The sequence below is a fragment of the Callithrix jacchus genome, chromosome 6, assembly GCF_049354715.1.
Source record: "Callithrix jacchus isolate 240 chromosome 6, calJac240_pri, whole genome shotgun sequence".
NCBI lineage: Eukaryota > Metazoa > Chordata > Mammalia > Primates > Cebidae > Callithrix > Callithrix jacchus.
This window is the reverse complement of record NC_133507.1, coordinates 76,577,418-76,599,372: the sequence shown is the minus strand read 5'-3', so window position 1 is coordinate 76,599,372 and position 21,955 is coordinate 76,577,418. Positions and strand designations below refer to the sequence as shown.

The 21,955-nt window shown below is 39.1% G+C and overlaps 1 protein-coding gene across 1 annotated transcript; it reads right to left on the bottom strand.

Moving 5' to 3' along the window:
- Nucleotides 1–14,993: 14,993 nt before the first annotated feature.
- RPRM (reprimo, TP53 dependent G2 arrest mediator homolog) lies at nt 14,994–16,448 on the bottom strand. Its single transcript, XM_008998879.5, has one exon. It carries the CDS (start codon nt 16,207–16,209, stop codon nt 15,880–15,882), a length of 330 nt encoding a protein of 109 aa, XP_008997127.1. The 5' UTR covers nt 16,210–16,448; the 3' UTR covers nt 14,994–15,879.
- Between the last annotated feature and the right edge of the window lie 5,507 nt (nt 16,449–21,955).

The following is a 21,955-nucleotide window of genomic DNA, read 5'->3' as shown; positions in this document are numbered from 1 at the left end:
TTATTTTTAACAGCAGCATGCCCTTCAGTAATTAAAAATAACAAAGAAAATAAAAATTGACATTTTCCTCCACACATACAAATAGTAGGTACAAATTAAAGCTTAAGTTATTTTTTGAAGGTTACACATTTCTAATATATCTCTTTTATTAACTACAGCAATCATTCATATTTTCTGTATTTAAATTTATAGTTATTTTATCAAATAAAATAGATGAAAGCATTTTTTAAATAAAAAGAGAATTTTGTCAAATGCTTTTTTTGGACCTCTTCTTTTTGTACTCCCATTTCTCAGCAACCAAAGCAACTATTAGCTCTGCATATGCTTGTTAATGGCTGGATGCAGTCTTTCAGAATTTTCTTTCTAGGACAGCAAGGCAAAATCAATGGCAGTTTCATCTCTCTTGAAGATTGATGCAGCCTTGCAATGCTTAGCAAAACCATGTGATCTTTTAATCAATCACTGAAATAAATCATGCAACTGGTATCAGGAACCAAAGTCATTTCACACTCACCTTCCCTATTGCTTAGAATCAAAGGAAATGAAATCTAAATTAGACTTGTCAAGCCAAACTGTGCAGCCTCCACTCTCAAAGGAATTGAAATTTTGTCACTGTTCAAAAGACTTGTCTTGCAATAAGAAAATACGAAGGTTGGCATATTTGTCTATAAATATGAAAGTGATGGAGACTCTCCTATGGTCCTGGCTCATAAAGAGGCTAAGCCAGAATATTGTTGCATAAAACCATAACTTCTAATCACTGGCATATAAACAGTAGCTGTATCGTTTAATAGATTCTGGAAAGATTTTGCAGAGATCTTATGATTCGCTACCCTGCCTCACATAAGATTTAATGAAACATTTGTACATAGAAGATTATCTTTTTACTCTTATCCTAAGGAAAATGTAAATTATAGCCTCTAAAAATGTAATTTATAGCCTCACCCTCTTCATTTCTAGGAATCTCTTCCACATAAAATCAACTCTTTATTTAATCCACGTAAAGGGAAAGATGAGTGAACCAGAGAGTATAGATTCATAAATAATTTAAAAAGTAATTCAACCTTGCCCTGCAGAATTGTGGGAGAATTGCATACTGAAGAAAAATATAATGATACTGTAATAATGTTTTGAAGAGCTTCTATTAGCTGACCCACCCCAAATCCAAGTGCGTATTACAGGAGTGGCCATATTCAGTGTTTTTCTCAAATTCAGGACAAAAATAGCATCTTAAATCACCCCTTTGGTCTCTAATTGAACATGTAGCCTCTCTCTGAACACTTTGTTCATTGCCTAGAATCTAATTAGATTTGTAAGTACAGGAAGAAGCAGAAATATATAGTTGACTAATGGAAAACATAAACAGTATTGGGAAGCTAACTCAACCATAATCATGGCTACGGATGAGGGGAATCAGTGGCCATTCTTATCCCTGGATCCACACAGGTATGGTTCACTTGAATTTAATTCTGGCTGCTCTAAATACCCAAGAGCATGCATTGTAGTAGTTGAGGCACACAGTAGTAGTTCCAAAGCGGTGCTTTATGAGGGGAGGTGGTGGTTTCACAATTAATAGACTCTCTCGAGCAATAATTAGGGGTAGATCCAAATGAAAATCCAGTTCCCTGGAAAAGGAAAGTTTCAGCAGTATCAGAGTTAGCCCAATGTGCAGTAGAAGCCAGGACATATGAGAAAACTAGACAAACAAGTGGAAAAGCTGTGGTTCTCTGGACAAAAGATTGTCCAGGCCATCACCTTAAGCACACCAGATACCTTAAGATCAATCAGATCCCACTAGCTGGTCACCTGGAAGCTACTGTTATACTCTCTACTTCAGTCAAAATTGACTCAGAAACTTGACAAATATGAGCCTTTAGGTTGAGGCCTCAGGGCTGAAGAGATAGCTGAGCTGAGAAAGTCATGAGCACCCATTTTGTATGTTAGCCACATGTTTGGGATCCTCTCCCACCCCAGTACTGTGCCTCCAGGTGCTCAGAGGATGTATGACATGGTAAACCGCAAGATTCCTTCTAGGAAGAATTTCTCTCTCTGATCAGAGTTTAAGATCATATCATCTGTTATTTTTAAGTCTAAGTCTGAAGATGATTTATTGTCATTGCAAAGCATATGCTGCTTGTATTTTATAAAGGGAAACTGGGCGAGATGTATCGTTTGAAAGACATTCTTCTGGGCTATGTTTAATCAAACTCCAGCACTCACAGTGTTGTTCTTGGCAGAATTTCAAAATAGAGGCCACTCTGAGGACAGGACATAAAACCATATTATAGTAAGCAGTATTTAAGCAAGATACCAATATGACAATGCTGATTGCAGTGACTTTGGAATACAGGACTGTAAGGTCACACCATGTTCAAAAATTAGGTCAGAAAATTTTTGATAAGTTATGTTTAAGGGTAATATCACCTAGAAACAGATAACTCAGGTCTTATGATTCCATGGTCCTGTTTTATTACTAAATGTAAAATATCTCATTAAGAAGATATTTAACCAATGCAAGTGTGTACATTTTCTTTAGTGAAATAAAAGAAAATCAAAAGCAGGTGATGTATGGAGAATACTATAAACTATATCAAAAGTAGATATTTACATACTGGAAGATGCATATCTACAGCTCTTATGCCAGGGATCAGAGACAGGCCACACAGCAGTATGAATTCTAACAGTACTGATTTTGCTTCAAAATTAATAAGTGGTCTCCTCCGGTGGTGAAGTTTATTACCGCCTCTCTTTCCAGTTTGTTGAACAGGATCAGTCAGCATTCAAAAAGGTGGTCTTCCTGTCTTCACGTGGCTGTGTCTATCTACTAAGAATGGAGAGGAGTCTAGTCTGAAACATTACTCTTGTTGGAGATTTATTTTCTTTGGAGGTATGACATAATGTTTTTCTTTGGACGTATGACATAGTATACAACTACAGCATTGTTGGAAGATATTTTGGAATTTCAAGAGCACACCACCGAAAACCTCATACCTTTCAGAGCATGGTCTGTGTTCTTTACAGTTCTGTGCAGATTCTGAAATAGAAAGCTAAAATTACAGACTTGGATTCTGTGTTTGCTCTCAAGCCTTGTGACATAAAGACATTAAATTTTCTTCCCAAGTAACAATAAAATGTTTCTTTCATTTGATTATCTAGTGTGGCTGAGACTACATCTTGTGCTGGATTAGAAAGAATGATTTATCCATTAACACCTTTTACTCATATAGTAAGAAAACAAAATCCTGTTAAATCCATGAGTCTGTACCTCAGGGATCCTTTTGTTTTGGATAAATAGATGCCTCTGAGCCAGTTTAATTTTCCTTTAGTGGTAGGGAGCTTAATGTAAGGACTAGGCTTTGAACTTATAGAAAGCTGAGATGCTATGTCTGCACCTGCTTCAGTTAAATAATCTCTAAGCCATATTGAGTGTAACTCTGGACAAACCAGTTAAGAATGGACTATTTTGAAGTAACACCAGAAATTTATGGTATTTATGGCAAAAGGGTGATAAAAGATGATTTTTGCACAACAGAAGAGATATGAGGAAAAAGTTTCACGTGAGTGAGAAAGTCTACAGGTTTTGCTACTTCAGTAACGGCCAAAATCTTCTAAATTTTGGCCAAAGACCCTGAGCAGGGTACTGCTTGCTTGGGCCAGACAGCAGAGCCACCTGCCAGGTGCCCATTCTTTCTTGTTCAAAAGAAAAAAAATGAACCTAGGAGGAAAAAAAAAAAAAAAAAAACCACAGGATTGAAAGGCACCACAAAGATCCAGTTTAACCATCCATCTAATTCTCGTATCTCTGTTGCAATATCTCTTCTGCATGGTCATCCAGTATCAGAGAATTTATTCTCTCCCAAAGCAGTTCACTTCATACTTGTAAAGCTCCAACTCTTAGAAAGATCTTGCTTGTCAAGACTTTAATCTTGTTTATAGCTGCTTCTACTCACTCTTGCCAGTTCTACTACTTGGGTTCATACTAAATAAATGTAATCCCCCCTGATTATGTCAATTCCTCAGATATTGGTGGACAGCTATCCTGGTATCCCTGAGGCCTTATTTGTTGTTTTCTTCAGTGGTAAATACTGCCAACTCTTGATCGTTTTTCTTCTAACATAGTGTTGAAATCTTTGCTAGTATATTTGCTTTCTTTTGAATATATCTGAGTTTGTTTACAAGTTTTTTAAATTGCAGTATTAGGTCCAGAACCCATTATAAGACTGTCATAGGGGCCGGATGCAGTGGCTTAAGCCTGTAATCCCAGCACTTTGGGAGGCCGAGGTGGGTGGATCACGAGGTCAAGAGATCGAGACCATCCTGGTCAACCTGGTGAAACCCCATCTCTACTAAAAATATACAAAAAATTAGCTGGGCATGGTGGCACGTGCCTGTAATCCCAGATACTCGGGAGGCTGCGGCAGGAGAACTGCCTGAACCCAGGAGGCAGAGGTTGCGGTGAGCCGAAATTGCGCCATTGCACTCCAGCCTGGGTAACAGGAGCGAAACTTCATCTCAGGAAAAAAAAAAAAAAAAGACTGTAATAATCCAAAAGCAGAGGGGAGCTTGACTTTTGCTCCTTTTATGAGATTCAGTGCTTCCCTCAGTGCAGATTAAGTTCACTGTTTTTGGCAGCCTCAAAATTCCATTGACTTTTCTAGAGCTGCGTGTTCAGCAAAAGTTCTGCATCCCCTTTTATACATATGGTCTATTGATGACAGATTTTTTCCCATTCTGTACTTGGACAGTTGTTTTAGACTCAAATACAGGAATTTGTATTTTTCTGGGTTAAGTTTTAGCATATTAAAATCAGACCGATTCTCAGGTCTCTCAGAATCCTTTTGTATCCAAATGTAGTCAATTAACATATTATCGCTCTGCACTCCAATTTTCTTAGCAATAGGAATAGAGACTACCACATTCCCATGAATGAGATCCACATGGGAATGCATATTCACATGGAAAATGCTCAGAATGGAGTAAATATATGAATACTCAATAAAAAATTATTATAACTTCACAAGCACAGCTAGTTCACAAAAAATCTTTTAACTTTGAGGTATATTCATTGATATCATGAAATAAGCTCCAACATATTAGAATAAAATATTTTAGTCAAAATTATATTATTGGTAGGGTTTAATGAAAATGACTTGAGTAACATGATATAAGTGAAAATTAGAGGTCCCAAAGAAAAAAATATAATTACAGGTCCCAAAGAAAAAAAATATAAATTTTTAACCTGTATACATTTCTGAGTAAAGGGCTGTATAATTGTACAAGTTGAGGCTCATTTTAAATTGCCTCCTAAAATGTGCATTCCTACCTCCTAGAGCCATTTGCTACTAGCAAACTCTAGATCCACCAAAATGATAAATCACTTTGCATCTCCTCTATGTGAAATCATTACCCAAATCTGTACGGGTGGGTCCAAGTTGTTAATGACAAAGCACCATGTGTGTGAGAAAGTTGAAACTGTCCTTACTGTCTATCCTTCACCAAAAGAATTAGTAGAAGAGCAAAGAGGAAAATGCTGTTGGTTTGTAATATTCTCAGATCTAGATTTACATCTTAGCATAAGAATATTTTACCTGTTTGACCTTGGAAAAATTTTTAGCCCTTCATTTCCTCAATTTTCTCTTTCATGGGAATGGGATGATGTAACTTCTAGAGTTATATCACTTTGAAACTTCGAACTAACACCCATAATATACCAAATATGATTAATACCAGCAGTGACTGCAATCACTTACATAAATGGATGATGACATGAATCAACAAGAGTTTATTTGATGCTAATCAATTTTCCGTGAACAGAATTTGAAAATTAGCCATGTCAACAACACAATCCAGTTAAGAGAAAACAGTGAAAGGAGAATCAGAAAAGACCATATAAGATGGTGATTACGTGCTTTGGAATCAGTGTGGAAATAGGATCTTAAAATAAAAACTTTTCATTTATTAGTTGAAAACATAGGATAGAAGAAAGTCAGAAGTGTTTATAGAATAGTCTGGTGTTCTTGCATATAATTTCAATGAAACACAGGAGTATTAAAACTCTATAACTTCACTCAATCTTTATTAAATGACTGTTACATGCCAGGTAACCTAGACTCTAAGAAGACAATGCCCTTGGTGGTCATAAAACGTGTCTCATTGCACTCTTTCAGTGTCTAAGCACTCTTTGTAAACCATGGAATCATAAATTGAAACTATAATCTTTCTCCATACAGCACATTAAACATGAAATGGAACCCAACATTAAATTTCTAAGGTTCGTTCTTTGAATGGCTTTTTATCTCAATAGTCAGTGAAGTCTTTGTTTGCTTTGTAGAATGGAAGTATGATTATGGAGAATTAAAATACATTGACCAAATGCAAAGAATTAAGCAAAATTTAGTCTCTGTACCATATTATTGAGTCATACAATCTCATATAAAAATAGATATGAATTTACTTTAATTTGGAAGTAAATGTTTACAGAAAATCTAAAGGAATCTTTTATCACATTCTCCTTTGAAATCAATTATGAATTTTCAAGTTTTAAGTATTATAATTTGGTTCTTTATATATTGTTACTGTTTAAATGATACATCTGATATTTACCAGAGTTTTTTGTTTTGGCATCTCTAAAATTTTTTATCGATAAACATTCTAAATATTACAGAATTTTTAACAACATTTTGAAATAAATCATTCATTGAGAAAATATCAAAAATCTTGAATACTTCACTTTTAAAAAGAAAATTCAAGTAGGCTTAGAGACCTCTCCTCAAATAGACTAGGGTAGCACACTATTCACTGTGTCCTAGTAAGAACACAATGTTACAAATCACTGTGAAATGAATTTTGCCACAGTGATCCAATCTTAAGACTCCCAAACACTGGCTGAGGAAATTAGTGGTATAGAAAAACTATCGCTGAGTAATAACTGGATAATTAGCTGTTGGGTATAAAGCAATCAAGGATTATCCACAAAGTAAATCATATCTGGAGAAGAATGGCTTATGTTATTAACCATTGAAAGTTGTTTTTATTAAGTTATTCCTGAAAAAGAAATTGTCCAAATACAGGAGGACTGTCATGCCAAGAAAAAGAGGGCATATTGTTTTAAAATGAGCGTGCTCTCTTGTATGTGTACAAGCATACTTTAGAGGTCATTAAGTATATTCCAAACACAGAGATGCTTTACTGAGAACACTGTGCTTCCAGCCTCAAATTCAGGTCTCACAGCTGGAAACTTGTACAAGAGATGACTTTACCTGTGGTGATGAGCTGAATGAGAAACAAACTCCTAAACACCAGTCTTTATGGTTGAGAAATTTTCTCTTTCAACCACACCATCAGCAACCCTGTCCCTTAACCTGTTAATAAGAATGAAGAAGCCCACTAGCACAAGTCGCAGAGGGGGAGATGATACTTACAAAGCAGACAGTCACAGTTAGAAAAGTCATTGTCCTCATCAGAAGTGTGGAGAAGGCAAAGCAGCTAGAAACCCAAAGCAATAAACAATGACGGATCAATTTCTATGCACATGAGAAGCTAAGCCAACTCTCTGGGTTAGGATGAGTTTATATGAGGAGCAACTTAGAAATAGAATTAGGAAGGTTTCCAAGAAAAGTAATAAAAGTATCTCATGTGCTTACAGGGCAGCATTTCCAAGCAAGATGGGTCATGAGAGAGGCTCCATCAAAATAAATTTTTTAAATCAGTTTGGCTAATGCTGAGTATTTTATCCATCTCATGGAGAGTCACAGAGCTTAACTTTTTAAAATAAAATTTACTATTTCATATAAAACCCATTTTTATATTTAGCTAGGTCCAGGGAGGGCAGATGATTTTATTCTCATGAGCAAAGAGAGATGTCAAATGACTGATCCAAATGACCGGGGCAAGGTGGTGGCAATACCTGCCCCAGAAATTCAGAGCTATTGTCTAGGGCACTTGGAGCTGTATCAGCTCAATGCAGAGAACCTTGAAAGAAATTATAAAAGTCTTTTTTATTTTTTCATCCTTGCTGAAATATAGTTGATAGAATAAGTAGCTTTAAAAGAAACATTAAGAGTCAGGAGACGTAGATCCCATTACCAGTTCCACCATTGACTAGCTGCGTGGGACCGTGGGAAATGACATACCTACCCTCTCTAGGCTTTGGATCCATTGAGTGAGGTGACCCTTGTTGTAGGTCCTCCAGCAGGCCTCTTGCTTCCTTTGATACTAGAATCCCTTCTATGAGGATGCATGGCCTTGTATCCTCACAGGAGATAAAGGAGACTGGTTTGAATAGAACCAACTCTCCTTCCCCTTCTTCTCTCTCCTCTGATCACAAGGGTGTCACTGGCCATTGACTGAGAACACCCTTCTTCCTGCACTCACCCAGTCACAATGGTTTATTCAGCAATTGACATAGGACACCAACTGGGCCAGGGTTCTCCCAGGAAAAAAAAAATCTCTTTCTCCTGGGGTTATTAAGCTGATGAGATATGAGTGTGAGCCCAGGGGAATCCATGTTTTTTCTTTTCTCACCATGTGGAGAGAGAGATTCTGAGAGATGGAGAAAGAGTCTGAGTGACATCAGATATCAGCTTCTTTTATGCATGATGCACCTGTATCCTGGAACTTAGAAGTCACATGAGTCAATCAATTGTTTTTAATTAAAAATTAGCTTCAGCTAGATTTTTGTGCATTGGAATACAAAGATTATCAATAAAGTCTATTCTAGCTTGAACTTTGATGATATTAGGAGATATTAATGTTACTTAAAAGCAGAATGTATCATTTCTTAGAAAGCTTATCTATGGAATGAAGGGGAGGAAATTTTACACTTGATTTTCTTAATTATTCAGTCATTGAAAATTCACAGTGGGAGAAATGAATAAAACACTTGTTCCTGTGCTGAATTTGTAGAAATTATAAGTAGCTTCAAGATATTCATTTGGAGCACTTTCTTCAGGCCTTCCATATTCATGTTCATCTTGAGTCTGAATATGTAAAGTGGAGCAAGCTTTGTGTATGCTGCCTGAAGACATGGGGAAAAGTCAAATTAAATAGTTTGAGTATTTCAGGCCCCATACTAATTATAGAGAAGGGTAGAGAGTACTTCATTTTCAGGGGGAGAAGGCAGGAGAACATGTGGCTTGCACAGATAGATCCCCAAGGACACGTGCAAACAGATTAAGCAAAAGATAGGATATTATCACAGAAGGTCCCTTTAAATTCCATGATTCTTTGCATCAGACTTCCACCGTCTAAGTTAGTACCTAGTACAGAATCATGACTGTAATAGATACTAAATAATAAATATTTATCGATGATAAAGATAAGAAGGCCTGGCAAGACCTCTTTCTCCTTTAGAGATAAGAAAATTGAGCCAGCGGACAGGATGTTTGCAATCATTCCAAGACTCCATAGGGAAGAAAAGAGAAACAGAGAAGGAATTTACAACCTTCCACATTCTCACAATGTTTAGTCCTTCCCCTCAGCAGTCTTTGAGCCTTTTATTAAGCCCTCTAAATGTAAAATTTTCTAACCATTGTTTTGAGAATTTAGAATCTGCCTGTAAATTTCTAGAGACTTTGATAGGTTCTTTTTGTTTTCATTGACCTTCTTCAAATTTAGGGTCCCAGCTCATTTCTCTTAACTTAGCTTTTAAAGATTTTCAAGCCTATGCAATATATAATCTTTGACTTTTCTGTCTCTTAGGGTTTTAACTTCCTTTCCTTTACAATTCTTAGATGAAGATTAAAGCATATATCTCAAGATACAGATGTACTGTAAGACTCCATACACTTCATATAAATCTTCTTTACTGAATATTTTGAGGCAATTTACTTGCAATGTTTTCTATGCATTTTTTTATTGTAAACAAATAAATAATATAAAACATAGAATTGGGGAATGTGTAATGTGCAATGCTCATTTATAGGCTGTAGTAGAATAAACATGTTTCACGGGTGTACAGTGAGGGAAACACTGAGTATATGTGCACATGCACCTGCCTTAACCAATACTACTTAGAAGATGAACTACATGATCCTGCTCAATTTATAGGATAATAAATAAAGCAAAAGAGACACTCTGGATCCCAGAGGGATTCTTTTTCCAAAGCAATCAGACATCTGGAGTCTTGGTCTGATAAAAATCAATGACTCTTTCAGGGCAGTATATCTTTAGATGTGGGTTTGGGAAGGAGTGTATAATGAGAGAGCAATTGGTGAGGGTAGAAAGCAAATATTTAAAAAATGAGAAAAACTATAATCTTATCTTCCTGTAATAACATATGCCAACATGTAGGCTATGGCATAATTATATGTATATATTTGTATTATTATGAATTCTAGAAATAATAAGAACAATTTCTTATCTTACTCTTGTGGGTAGATTATATAACTTCCCTTATATATGTGCCAGTGTTTTATGGTTCAAATGGAAAAGAATCATCTCATTTTCTGCAGTAATAAGTAGTAATGAACAATCTATACATGGGTGCTTGAAAAACACCATATGACTCTTTGAATTATGAGTTCATAAAATATTACTATCTAATGGAAACCAGTTTTAAAATGGGGTGGGGCAGAATTTGTTCCAGCATTATCACAGATGACTTGACCTTTTTAGTATTGATCATTCTATGCCTGCATTTCCCACTCAAAAATGCTTCAGCAAGCATCCCCTTAAATATATTTAGAAAAGAAAACTATCCATTATCCCTTCAAAATACACATAAATAAATTAAAATAAGCTCTGTTTATTCTTATTTAGTGTATATTGCTATTTAGGTCAGAAGCAAGCCACGGTTTGCAATGTAACCAAAGATTATTTAAAAATACATGTAGTTGTCCTTATAACAATCCCTATAGGAGCTCTGGAATGTTCTAAACTTCCCAACTATAACAAAGATAATAAAAAATAAGATATATACATATAAATTCAAACTATGTAATGATAACCATAAATGATATATGACTGATAATAAATCATATAATTCTCATATAATTCATTTTTCTGAAAGTTAATCCTGGACTTTCAAGTCTTTTAAACATTTAAAACAACACAAAAATATCAGGAAAAGAGAACAAAGTGAGATTGGCCATGGAAACAACTTACCATTAAGCATTTACATTCAAACATTAGGAAATAATTACTACTGAGGCAGCTGCTTTTAAAACATATCCCATTTGAGCTATTGTGCACAGGTCTACATGGGATTTGACAGGTAGAAAAAAGATTTATTGATTCCTATTGGAAGGATTGCTACAGATTTGCTGCTTCAACAGGCTTTCAAACTAGGTTTGAGTTTGACGGAACAAACTGAACCCTGGAATCCTTTCCTGTCATTGTAACCCCCAACGTGACAAGTAGAATGAGCCAGGGTTAAGGAAGGCTTTAAACTGCACGTGCAACAGCTGCTGTGTGCTGTTGCGGAAACTCAAAAGGAAAAATGCTTTAGGGAGAAAAAGTGGCTGTTAATGAGTCTTCAAACACCCTAGTAGTTTCTATCAACAACAGTGCTTATTAGTGTGAATGTGTTCCTAGAAGAATTGCTAACTCCCCAGTACAATGGGCTTTACATTCATGACCTCATCCTTTGAGAGCACAGAGATCTGGAAATTTAAGGGGCTGGTGAGATCTATCAGGTTAAAAACTACCGTCTACTCTGGCTTGACTAGGTGTCTGAAATTTTGCTTTGATTATTGTAAATAACTTACCTCCAGTAGAGGACCCCTTGACTTTTGTGAGAAAAACATCTACCCGAAAGATCAAGACTGGAAAGATAAAATATATATTTTTAAGACATGTAACAGAGAGATCTATGAAACACCTTAAGAGAGAAAAAATGTTAAATCAATTAATTTAATGGAATCATAGAATTGGAAGTTTCTTTAGAACCCATCTTCTTTATTTTAGAGATCAGGCCATTCAGCTGCTTAGTGACTAAACCAGAATTTCTAAAATCTCAGCCCAGTGTGTGTCTTTCCCTTCCTGATTCAGAGTTAGCATAAGAATACACAGTAGCAGGATTGACTTGGATCCAGTGAAAAGTCAGGATGGCTTGGAAATCAGAAATCATGGACCATCTACTAGGAGCTAGTGTGTTCTCAGACTTGACAGAGCAGTATGACCTCTGCTTTTGGTTCCCTCAGTGTATCCAGCATTCAAGCTCTTGCTACATTTTCAGAGAGAGTAAGTAAGGAAATGTGTATCAACAATCTTAAGGAAAAAAAAAAACACTTATCAACAATTGGTTAAGCTACTTATACAGAGGTCACCCAATTAAGCTATCACTAGCTGTCTGCCCAGCCTGAGATCCCATTAATCCACCAGCTGTGTCCCATGGAAACTTCTTCCTGCATTTGCTATATTTCCAGAAGGACTTCAGGAAATATTAGAAAAGTCCCCCTGGGCCATGCCATATCAAGCAAGCTTTTACAGGTCGGTCGCTCGCTCTCTCTCTCTCTCTCTCTCTCTCTCTCTCAATATCTCTCTCTCTCTCTCTCTCTCTCTCTCTCTCTCTCTCTCTCTCTCTCTCTCTCTCTCTCTCGGCCTCTGACTAATTACTGACCAAGGCTTCAGTGTGGTGTGGTAGAACCTGCCTGTTTGGTTATTTATCTAAACTTCTGGTCTTTTAAGGCTGATATTGTTTCCTTAGGTGAAACACAGAGAGTGGCTTTCAGAACCTATTTTTCTTAGAGAATGTCTGTGGGAAAGGACCGAGCAGAATTAAAATGTTTCATTTAAAGCAGTTTTTAGAATGAGGGACAAAGAGAGTCAAAAGCAGAGTTGAGAGAGGGAGTGGTGTGGCCCCAGAAAGTGGTTGCTCTGTGGCCCGCAGGGAATAGAGAGTGTAAAAAGCTTTTTGTACACATTGCCTCATCTATAAAAACCAGAAACACTTGGCATCTCTCTAAGTAACAAATGGATCTAAGGGCTGGAGAGAAGGGTTGTTGGCAGGAAATAGTCTCCAGGGCTATGTGCACTACAGACTGTGCATTTCCCTATAGTGCATAGATCATAGATTACAAAGCTGTATTCGCCTACCTTTTATACCTACATTTTGCAGGTTCTGGTTTGTTTCATGATCACAATTTCTGGGGGTAAGAGAATAAATACAGATAATTGAGATAAAGAGAAACTGTAGATTTTGCTTTTGAGGTTCAGGGAAGACGAAAGAGGTGTGAATAAATATGAAGAGAAACAAGATAGAGAAGATAGAGTCTTCAACCTTGGGAAGGCTCCTCTCTCACCTTTCAGGACTTTTGTTTTAAAGGAAAACATGTGTTCTATACAATTTAAAATTGACCTGTAGGTTTGAACCCTCCTCCAGCCTCCCCGTGTCTGAAACTCAAAGAATGTGCCCGTACACAGCAGAGTACAATGCAAGATTCCTACACTCTACCTGATTTGTTTTTTTTAATCCCAAATCGAATTCTACCAGAGTACTGAGTTCACTGATGAACTAATAAATCTTCCAGATGAAGGGACCCTCAGAGGATGTTGCAGCCACAGTCTGAGTTAAATTTTAAGCATCTGCTTTGTCCCAGAGAATCCCTTGCTCTGCTTTGTCTCTCCCTTTGAAACATGGAGGCAGCAGATTTACTCAGTGCCACAGAAACTGTCTACAAAATAAGACATTGCCATTTCTTGTCCTATCAGTTAGCAAAAGTAAACTGCCTTTCAAGAGTCCTGCTGACTACCTATTGACTATCTCTTGACCCTGCCCCCGACCAGATACCAAAACAGCAAACAATCAAACCCTTAAGTGTTTTAAACAGTTAACAACCAGCAAAACTTCATAATCCTTTTTTCTCAATCCTGTTACCCATTAGCATTAAAAAAAAATTCTAGATTGTAATTTCTGGCAAGGTTTACTTGCGAGTAAAATGGACACTTAGTGGATATGACATTAAAGGCACTCAAAAATTTTGATCCCAATCTTTGAGTCATTAACAGTGTTTACAACAGTTGTGCTCCTTCCCGAGTAAATGGAACACTTTATTGTTATTTGATTTTAGTTACTCTTACAGCTGCCATTGTGAAGTCTTTGAAATTTTAATTGCTATAGCGTCTTAGTGGATTCTTAATAGTCTTGAAAATATTTAGAATCCTATCCCAGGCATAAAAATAAACTACTCAAAACCTTCTGTCAAGTTTATGCTCAAAGCTATTGTATCCTTTGGGTTATTTTCACAGGTACGATTTTTTAGGCGTTTCTTTCTAACACTGTTGAATTTCTGAGCCTTAAATGTGTCAATGGCCATCCGTAGCTCTACTCCAACCATCCTTCCAGTTGCAGTTGTTAATACTCATCTCCCACATTCAGGACCTCGGCTAACTCCTCTGAGCCCTTTGCCTGGTCTCCGGCAGACTCAATTACAAAGAGCAGGCTGAATCTTTTAATCTGGTCTTTTTGTTAGAAAAAGTAATAGGGCATCGACAATAATGCATCTCATGTTTTAGTAACAATGGTTTACCCCAGGGAGTATTAACATCACTAACGTCACTGTGTACCTTAGCATCTACTTTTCCTCGCATTTTATAATGTCTTCCCCTACCATGGGCAGCATCCCAGAGCCGCCTAGCTGACGTTAGTTAGGGTAGAGACTCTCTCCCTAAAGGCTGGCCAAGCCGTCTCTTCCTTTCATTAGCGGTGTAATCCTGTTCCCGCCGGAGCCTGGCACGGAAGTGTAATCTTCCCGCGGGGGCCCTGCTGTCGTCTAGCCTACCTGAGAGCTGAGACCAAATGAAATATAAAATATTAACGATAAGAGAAAACAAAGGATGCTGCTTCCAGGACGACTCCTGTGCCTGAGTCTGGGGTCTGTCTCACTCATCCCTGGGCCTCTCCGTCTGGCCCAGACCTTCGCCCCTCCACGGGATCCACAAGTTGAATCGCAGCTCTCCAAGGTGAACTGCTCTGGCCGAGAGCCAGACTCCTCACCGCCGCCCGGTTTTCCCTGCTGGGGAGCGCAGAATGACCACCAGGAGGCCAGGAACCAAACGCTTAAATGTTGCATTTATTAAGGAAATGTTAAATAAGAAAAAAACAAAAAGTCAAAACTGTGTCACGGATGTCAAGAGCACTTTTGTGGCGTAAACCGTGCAGTCACGAGCTACGAGTTCTATTTTAGGTCTTTGTCCTAGGGCCAGCAGGAACGCCAGGCACCTCCCAAAAGACCCAGTGGGAAATGCACTAAAAGAAACAACGCACCCCGTTCAAATTCGCAGGCTTCCCCTCCCCCCACCCTTTTCCCACAATGACAAAACTCTAACCCCTCAGGCAGGCAAACAGGCCACGGGGGCAGAAAAAGACTCATCAAATATTTGTATTCAAGCAAACAAACACAGAACCTTTTAAAACGGCACGTTACAATCAAAGGTATTTATCGCCTCTCCCCTCCAGGGAGGGAGAAGAGTGAGAGCGCATCCCGACACGGATTTGTGCGACCCCATCATGTCTGCTGCGTGGTTTTTAACAGGTCATTTTTCCGGTCACAAGGCGATCAGTGCCTCTGGTTTCTCCCCTGCCCGCCCTCTCCACCTGCCCCCAGAGCTTGGCCCACCTGCGGGTGGAAAAGGACCTTCGCCCCGTCGGTCTCCCCGCATTCCAAGCAAGTAGCAGCTTCCAAAGTTCTGCGCCCTAATCACCCTCTTCTTGTCACTTTCTGCTGAGTCCAGAAGTCTGGGCGCTCTCCTCCGACAGCCAGGCATGAGGACTTTCAGAGGGCGAGGGAGAAACCGGTCGCTTCTCTCAGAAAGGCGGAAGTCAAGAGAAATAATCGACTCCGACAGGTTTGCTTCGCCCAGTCTCTGATGGAGAGGGGCACAGCCGGGCTGGCAAAGTGGGCAGGCGTGGGAGCGATTGCCGCGGGGGCGGAGGGCGGGTCAGTAAGGCCCCACGACCACCGCCTCCACCTCCTTAGACGGTCTCCTTTCCTTCACGAGGAAGTTGATCATGCCCTCGGACTTGATGAGCAGATTGCAGCCGAGGAAGAAGATGCCGAAGACCACGGTGAGCGACAGCACGCACATGACGGCGATCTGCACCACGCGCATGATGTACAGGCTGCGCTCGTCCGGGCCTCCCTCGGCGAAGCCGTCGTCGGTCACCACCGACGCCTGGGTGCAGCAGCGCATGGCGCGCTCCAGCGCCTCGCTGCTGTTGGCCAGGAACAGGCCCGCCACGTCGGTCTGGTTGCCCAGGGCCAGATTCATCGCAGGAGCCGGTGGGCGCCGCGGATCCGAGGGGTGAGAAGGAACCGGCGCTGTAGGAACAGGTGCCGGGCTGAGCGCTCACTCGCAGACTTGCGCGCGCGAGGGCTCTTCGCTCTGCTTTCGAAAGTCCTGGACCGTGGGAGTTTCTCAGGAGCCTCTCCGACGCGCGCAGCTGCTGGGCTCTTCTAACGCCGTCCGCTCCAGCCCAGGCGGTGCTCGTTCCCGGCGCTTGCTCGACTGGGGGCTGTTGGAACTTGGCGGGGCTGGGCCAGCCCCGCCGTGGGAGGTGCGGGCGCGGCGGCTGCAGCGGCGGGGCGGCTGCACTGAGCGAACAGCGGCCCCTTCCGGCCGCACCGCTGCGCTGCGCGCTGCTCTCGGGCGGTGGAGGAAGCAAAGGGGCGAACCTGGTCTTCCTTTTTATTGCTTGCTTCTTTTGCAAACTCTAAAGGCCAGGCAGAGGTCACAGTACTATTCCGGCTTGATGGATGATTAAATAGTTTGGGGGGGGGGTGCGGTCAGCTGAAAGTTTCAGAGGAACTGGGACACACCAGCTCTGCGTGTCCTTTGCTGCTGCCCCCCTGCCCTCTGGGCGGATGGAAAGTGGCGATAAATTGCAGGTGCCAGATGGTACCGGCCGAGGCCACCCGCCCGCCGCCTGCTCTTGACTCCATCTCGCCTGAGTTGGATTTCTAGTGTAGTGGGTGTGATCTGAGAATGTTTCTTACAAAGTAATGAATTTGGCAAGACAGAAAGGCATGGAAGAAGGCAGAAACGAAGGAAGGAAAAGTAAAAAGGAAGGGAGGGAGAAAGAAGAGCTCTACACCCAACCTCCTTTATAAAAACGATTGGGAGACAGTGCAAAGCAGGTTTTCTCGTGAGGTTTGAGGCCAAGGGAAGGGGGTTAGAGGAAGGAGGAGTTACTCTGTGGCCCTTGGGTGGAGGTGGTTGCCGGGAGCAGGGTCACCTCTCTAGTAAAGGAGGTGAACAGAGTGACCACTTGCTTGTAATTTTAATTGCAGATGAGTGTTTGGATGTACTTCCAGTATTTTGACCGCTGGCAGTAAATCAGTTGTTTAAGGGAATTGCTCACCAACATCCATCATCTAGAACGCTGGCCAAATGCTGGGAACCCTCCGCATTTTCCATAAGCTGATGCATTTAGCCCTTAGTCATTTTAAACTAAAAACAGATGTTTTTATGGGCCTGGTCGAAGTTCCAGCCATTGTGATTTTACTGTAGGTTTCAATGAAATTGTATAAACCTGTCAGATTTTCTTAACTCTTAAAGAATACTGCATGTTCCCACGCCTTCTTTTTTATTTTCTTTCCCATCCCTCTTCTTCCCCATTACTCCCTGCCTTCCTCCCTCTTTATTTCAACTGTAACAGCTGAAAACCAGTAACTTGAACTTTTGATGGCATACTCTTACTTTCTATTAAATGTTCTCACCACAAAGAATCAATAAAAATTTGAGATAATAGCTATGCTACTCCGATTTAATCATTCCACAATGTATATGTGTATCAAAATATCACTTTGTACCTCATAAATATGTACAATTATTTATCAATTAAAATTAAAATGAAACTAGAAAACAGTAGCTGTCTTGCCATTTTAACTCTATTCTTAATTTCATTCTGTTTGCTTCATAAGTCCTCTTATTTCTGTCTCTTAAAACATCATTTATTCCATCTTCAGAGTGTTGCTTAAATGTTTTTGCTCTGCTTCATGACTATCATAAAATAGAACTAAATGCCTTCTGGTTGAGTTTTCAATCTTTTGATGTTTATTGTATATTAGTTGCAATAAGTTTGAGTTTTAAGTAGCTGTTGTTATTTTTATTTTATTTTATTTTAGAGGGAGTCTTGCTCTGTCACCCAGCCTGGAGTGCACTGGTCAATCTCAGCTCACTGCAACCTTCACCTCCTGGGTTCAAGTGATTTTCCTGCCTCAGCCTCCCCAGTAGCTGGGACTACAGGTGTATGCCACCACGCCTGGCTAATTTTTTGTAGTTTTAGTAGCGATGGAGTTTCACCGTGTTAGCTAGGATGGTCTGGATCTCCTGACCTTGTGATTCACCTCCCTTGGCCTCCCAAAGTGCTGGGATTACAGGCGTGAGCCACCGTACCCAGTCAGCTGTTGTTATTTTGAGCGGGATGTTTAACAGCTGAAAACTCAGGCTTGGGCTTCTTCCACAATTCACTGCATATTGTTCTAGTTTCCCACAATTTAATTAGAACTAAAGAATGCCTCACTCTCAATTTCTTCTTTGAACAAATTTATTAATAATTGATTAGTAAGAATTTACTTAAATCTCACCATACAATCAGTCTGTCTTAGTTCATGTGGGTAGTCCTTAAGAAAAATAAAACATAGGCCAGGCGCAGTGGCTCAAGCCTGTAATCCCAGCACTTTGGGAGGCTGAGGTGGGTGGATCATGAGGTCAAGAGATCGAGACTATCCTGGTCAACATGGTGAAACCCCGTCTCTAGTAAAAATACAAAAAAAAAAATAGCTGGGTGTGGTGGCGTGTGCCTGTAATCCCAGCTACTCAGGAGGCTGAGGCAGGAGAATTGCCTGAACCCAGGAGGCGGAGGTTGCGGTGAGCCGAGATCGTGCCATTGCACTCCAGCCTGGGTAACAAGAGCAAAACTCTGTCTCAAAAAAAAAAAGAATAATAAAACATAATGTATACATGGAAAAAGTTGCAACAAATTTAAGACAATATAAAATAATCTTAAAATAAATGGTAGAGAAAAGTAATAGAAGTTTAGAAAAGTCAAAGGTGAGAAAATAGAGGCCCACCTCTAGGAATGTCAAGTTGTACAGAACTGTGTGTTCAATAGAAGTTAGGTGTAAGCAAATGGAGAGGGACTAACCCCTCCTTATGTGACAAAAACCAAGAGTTACTTTTTAGTACATTTGTAAGGTCCAGTATGGCAAGATGCTAAATATGTTAGTTGAATCACGAACAGAATTTGAGTATATTTATTGCTGTTAAGAGTATTGCTGTTTTAATCAGGTCAGTGTTAAAATGGTCAAAACTTGAAGTCCAGGAGGGGTCTTATATTTAATCAGATCTTTGGGAGGGAAAGCACACTTTTAAAAGACATAAAGCAACACTATGACTTTGTTTCTTTTCTAAATTGTTGACCAAGGTAATAGGTATTTTCCCCATTAGCTAGTTCAGCTCTCTGGTTTTGTTCAACACAATCTTAGAATTGTTTCTCTTATTTTCCCTCCAATCTGATTTGGTTGAATAAAATTACTTGGAATATTTAGATCGAAATTAATTATAAACTTAGTCATACAGAAATTATATTTTTTATTCATTCATCAATTGACTTAACGGGATCTGTGTTGCTAGAAAAATCTTTATCTTTTACAGAAACCTTTTATTTATCTTTTCCTTTTGTATTTTCAGCAAACAGTTTCCTCTCAGTTTTACTCCTATGATTCACCCGTTTATTAGGAGAATCTTACAAGTGTGAAAAAAGAAATCTTTAAGAAATGTTGACATTGAAAATCTTAATTTCCAGAAAAATTGATGAATATATGGGATGGGGGGAACATACTGGTAATTCACTTTAAAGCAAAGGTGATACTGAGAAAGACTGCTGTATTTATTTAACTAGTGTCCTCTTCTACTTCATTGTAAATAGGTAGGTGTGATTTTATGAGAGTTAAAGGCTCAGTGTTTTATAACATACATGTTACACAGGACAGAAACACTTGCCTACTCTTTCTGGAACTATATCTTTGGCTTATAATGCATTCTGTAAGGGTATTCCAGGCAGATATGGTTGGTTGCTGTAATCTATAGTTTGAATAGCCTTGAAGTAGGACCAGATGATGTCAAAGGATTTTTTATTTACTCTTTTTGTACATTATGAAAATATTAAGCATTATGTATTAAAGTATTATACATTATGAAAACATGATATTTTTAAAAAGGAAATGTCAAACATTGAAAGGATATTTATTGCTTACAGACAAGCTTTTTAAAAAATAAATTACATTCTATTATACAATGTAAGTAGGAGTAAGAATAAGAACTCCAATTCAGAAGCCATTCATAATAGTAAATTCCATAGCTGAAACAAGAAAAAAGCCAGAAATAACCAAAACATATTATTGAGCCACCAAAGCAAATATTATAAAAGCTAAATACCTAAGCTGATATATTTTGCCCTTGGATTATCCCCCTCCCCAAATTCTTTCTCAGAACCTACACACTCATTTTTTACAGTTTTAACTCACTTCTTTGTCTGTTTTTCTTAATGACAAGATATCAGTATCAACATGTGGGCTAAAGAAGAGGAAATGGCTAGGGGGTAGTTGATTTTACAACCACAAATAGTAACAATGGAAGAGAAAAACAGAATGTTAAACAGCATACACAGATTTTCTCAGAGCATTAAGTAATAGTTTGGAGACATTTAATATAGAGACAAGCAGTCTAAATGGCAAGTAGACTATATAAAGACATGGCTTTGAATCCTGTTGTCTTCACTTACTTTCCATGTAATCTTGGGCAAGTTCTTTTTGTTTGTTTGTTTTATTTTATTTTATTTTTTGAGATGGAGTCTCACTCTGTCACCCAGGCTGGGGTGCAGTGGCACAATCTTGGTTTACTGCAACCTCTGCCTCCCAGGTTCAAGTGGCTCTACTGCCTTAGCCTCCCAAGGAGCTGGGATTACAGACATGCACCACCACTCCCGGCTAATTTTTTGTATTTTTAGTAGAGACGGGGTTTTGCCATGTTGGTCTTGAACCCCCAGCCTCAGGTGATCAGCCCGCCTCGGCCTCCCAAAGTGCTAGGATTACAGGCATGAGCCATTGCACCCAACCTTTTTAAAACAAAACAAAACAAAAAACCAAACCTCTATGTACCTCATTTACTTATCTGTGAAATGGGGATAATATTTCACAGAATTTTGAGAGGATTGATCCATTCTATGGAAATAACTGGAAAACAGTACCTAGCACATAGCACCATCTCAAATAAAGATATATTGCAATAGTTTCTAAGGTCGCATCAATATGCATGTCATTAAATGAAAAAAGCCATTGAATTTTATTCAATGTTTTTCTTTTAAGAAGGCTGGAAAGTGAGTGAAACATTTTAGAAAGATTGCCATATAAAATAGTTGACCTTGGTGAGTAAAAAATGCTAAGGATATGGAGAAACTGGAACACTTGCGCATTTCTGGTGGGCTTGTAAAATGGTACAGCATGGTGAAAAACACCATGGTGATTCCTCAAAAAATTAAACATAAAATTACCATGTAATCCAGCAATTCCACTTCTAGGTATATACACTTCAACATTGAAATCATGTACTTAAACAGATATATGTATACTAATGTCCATAACAGCATTGTTCACAATGGTCAAAATGTGGAAGCAACCCAAATGTCCATCCACAAATGAAATGATAAACAAAATGTAGTATTTACATGAATGGAATATTATTCAGCCTTAAAAAGGAATGAAAAAAAAATTTTTTTTTGAGATGGAGTTTCATTCTTGTTGCCCAGGGTGGAGAACAAGGGCAGAATCTCAGCTCACCACAACCTCTGCCTCCAGGGTTCAAGTGATTTTCCTGCCTCAACCTCCTGAGTAGCTCGGATTACAGGCATGTGCCACCACACCCAGCTTATTTTGTGTTTTTAGTAGAGACAGGGTTTATTGGTGTTGGTCAGGCTGGTCTCGAACTCTTGACTTAAGGTGATCCTCCTACCTCG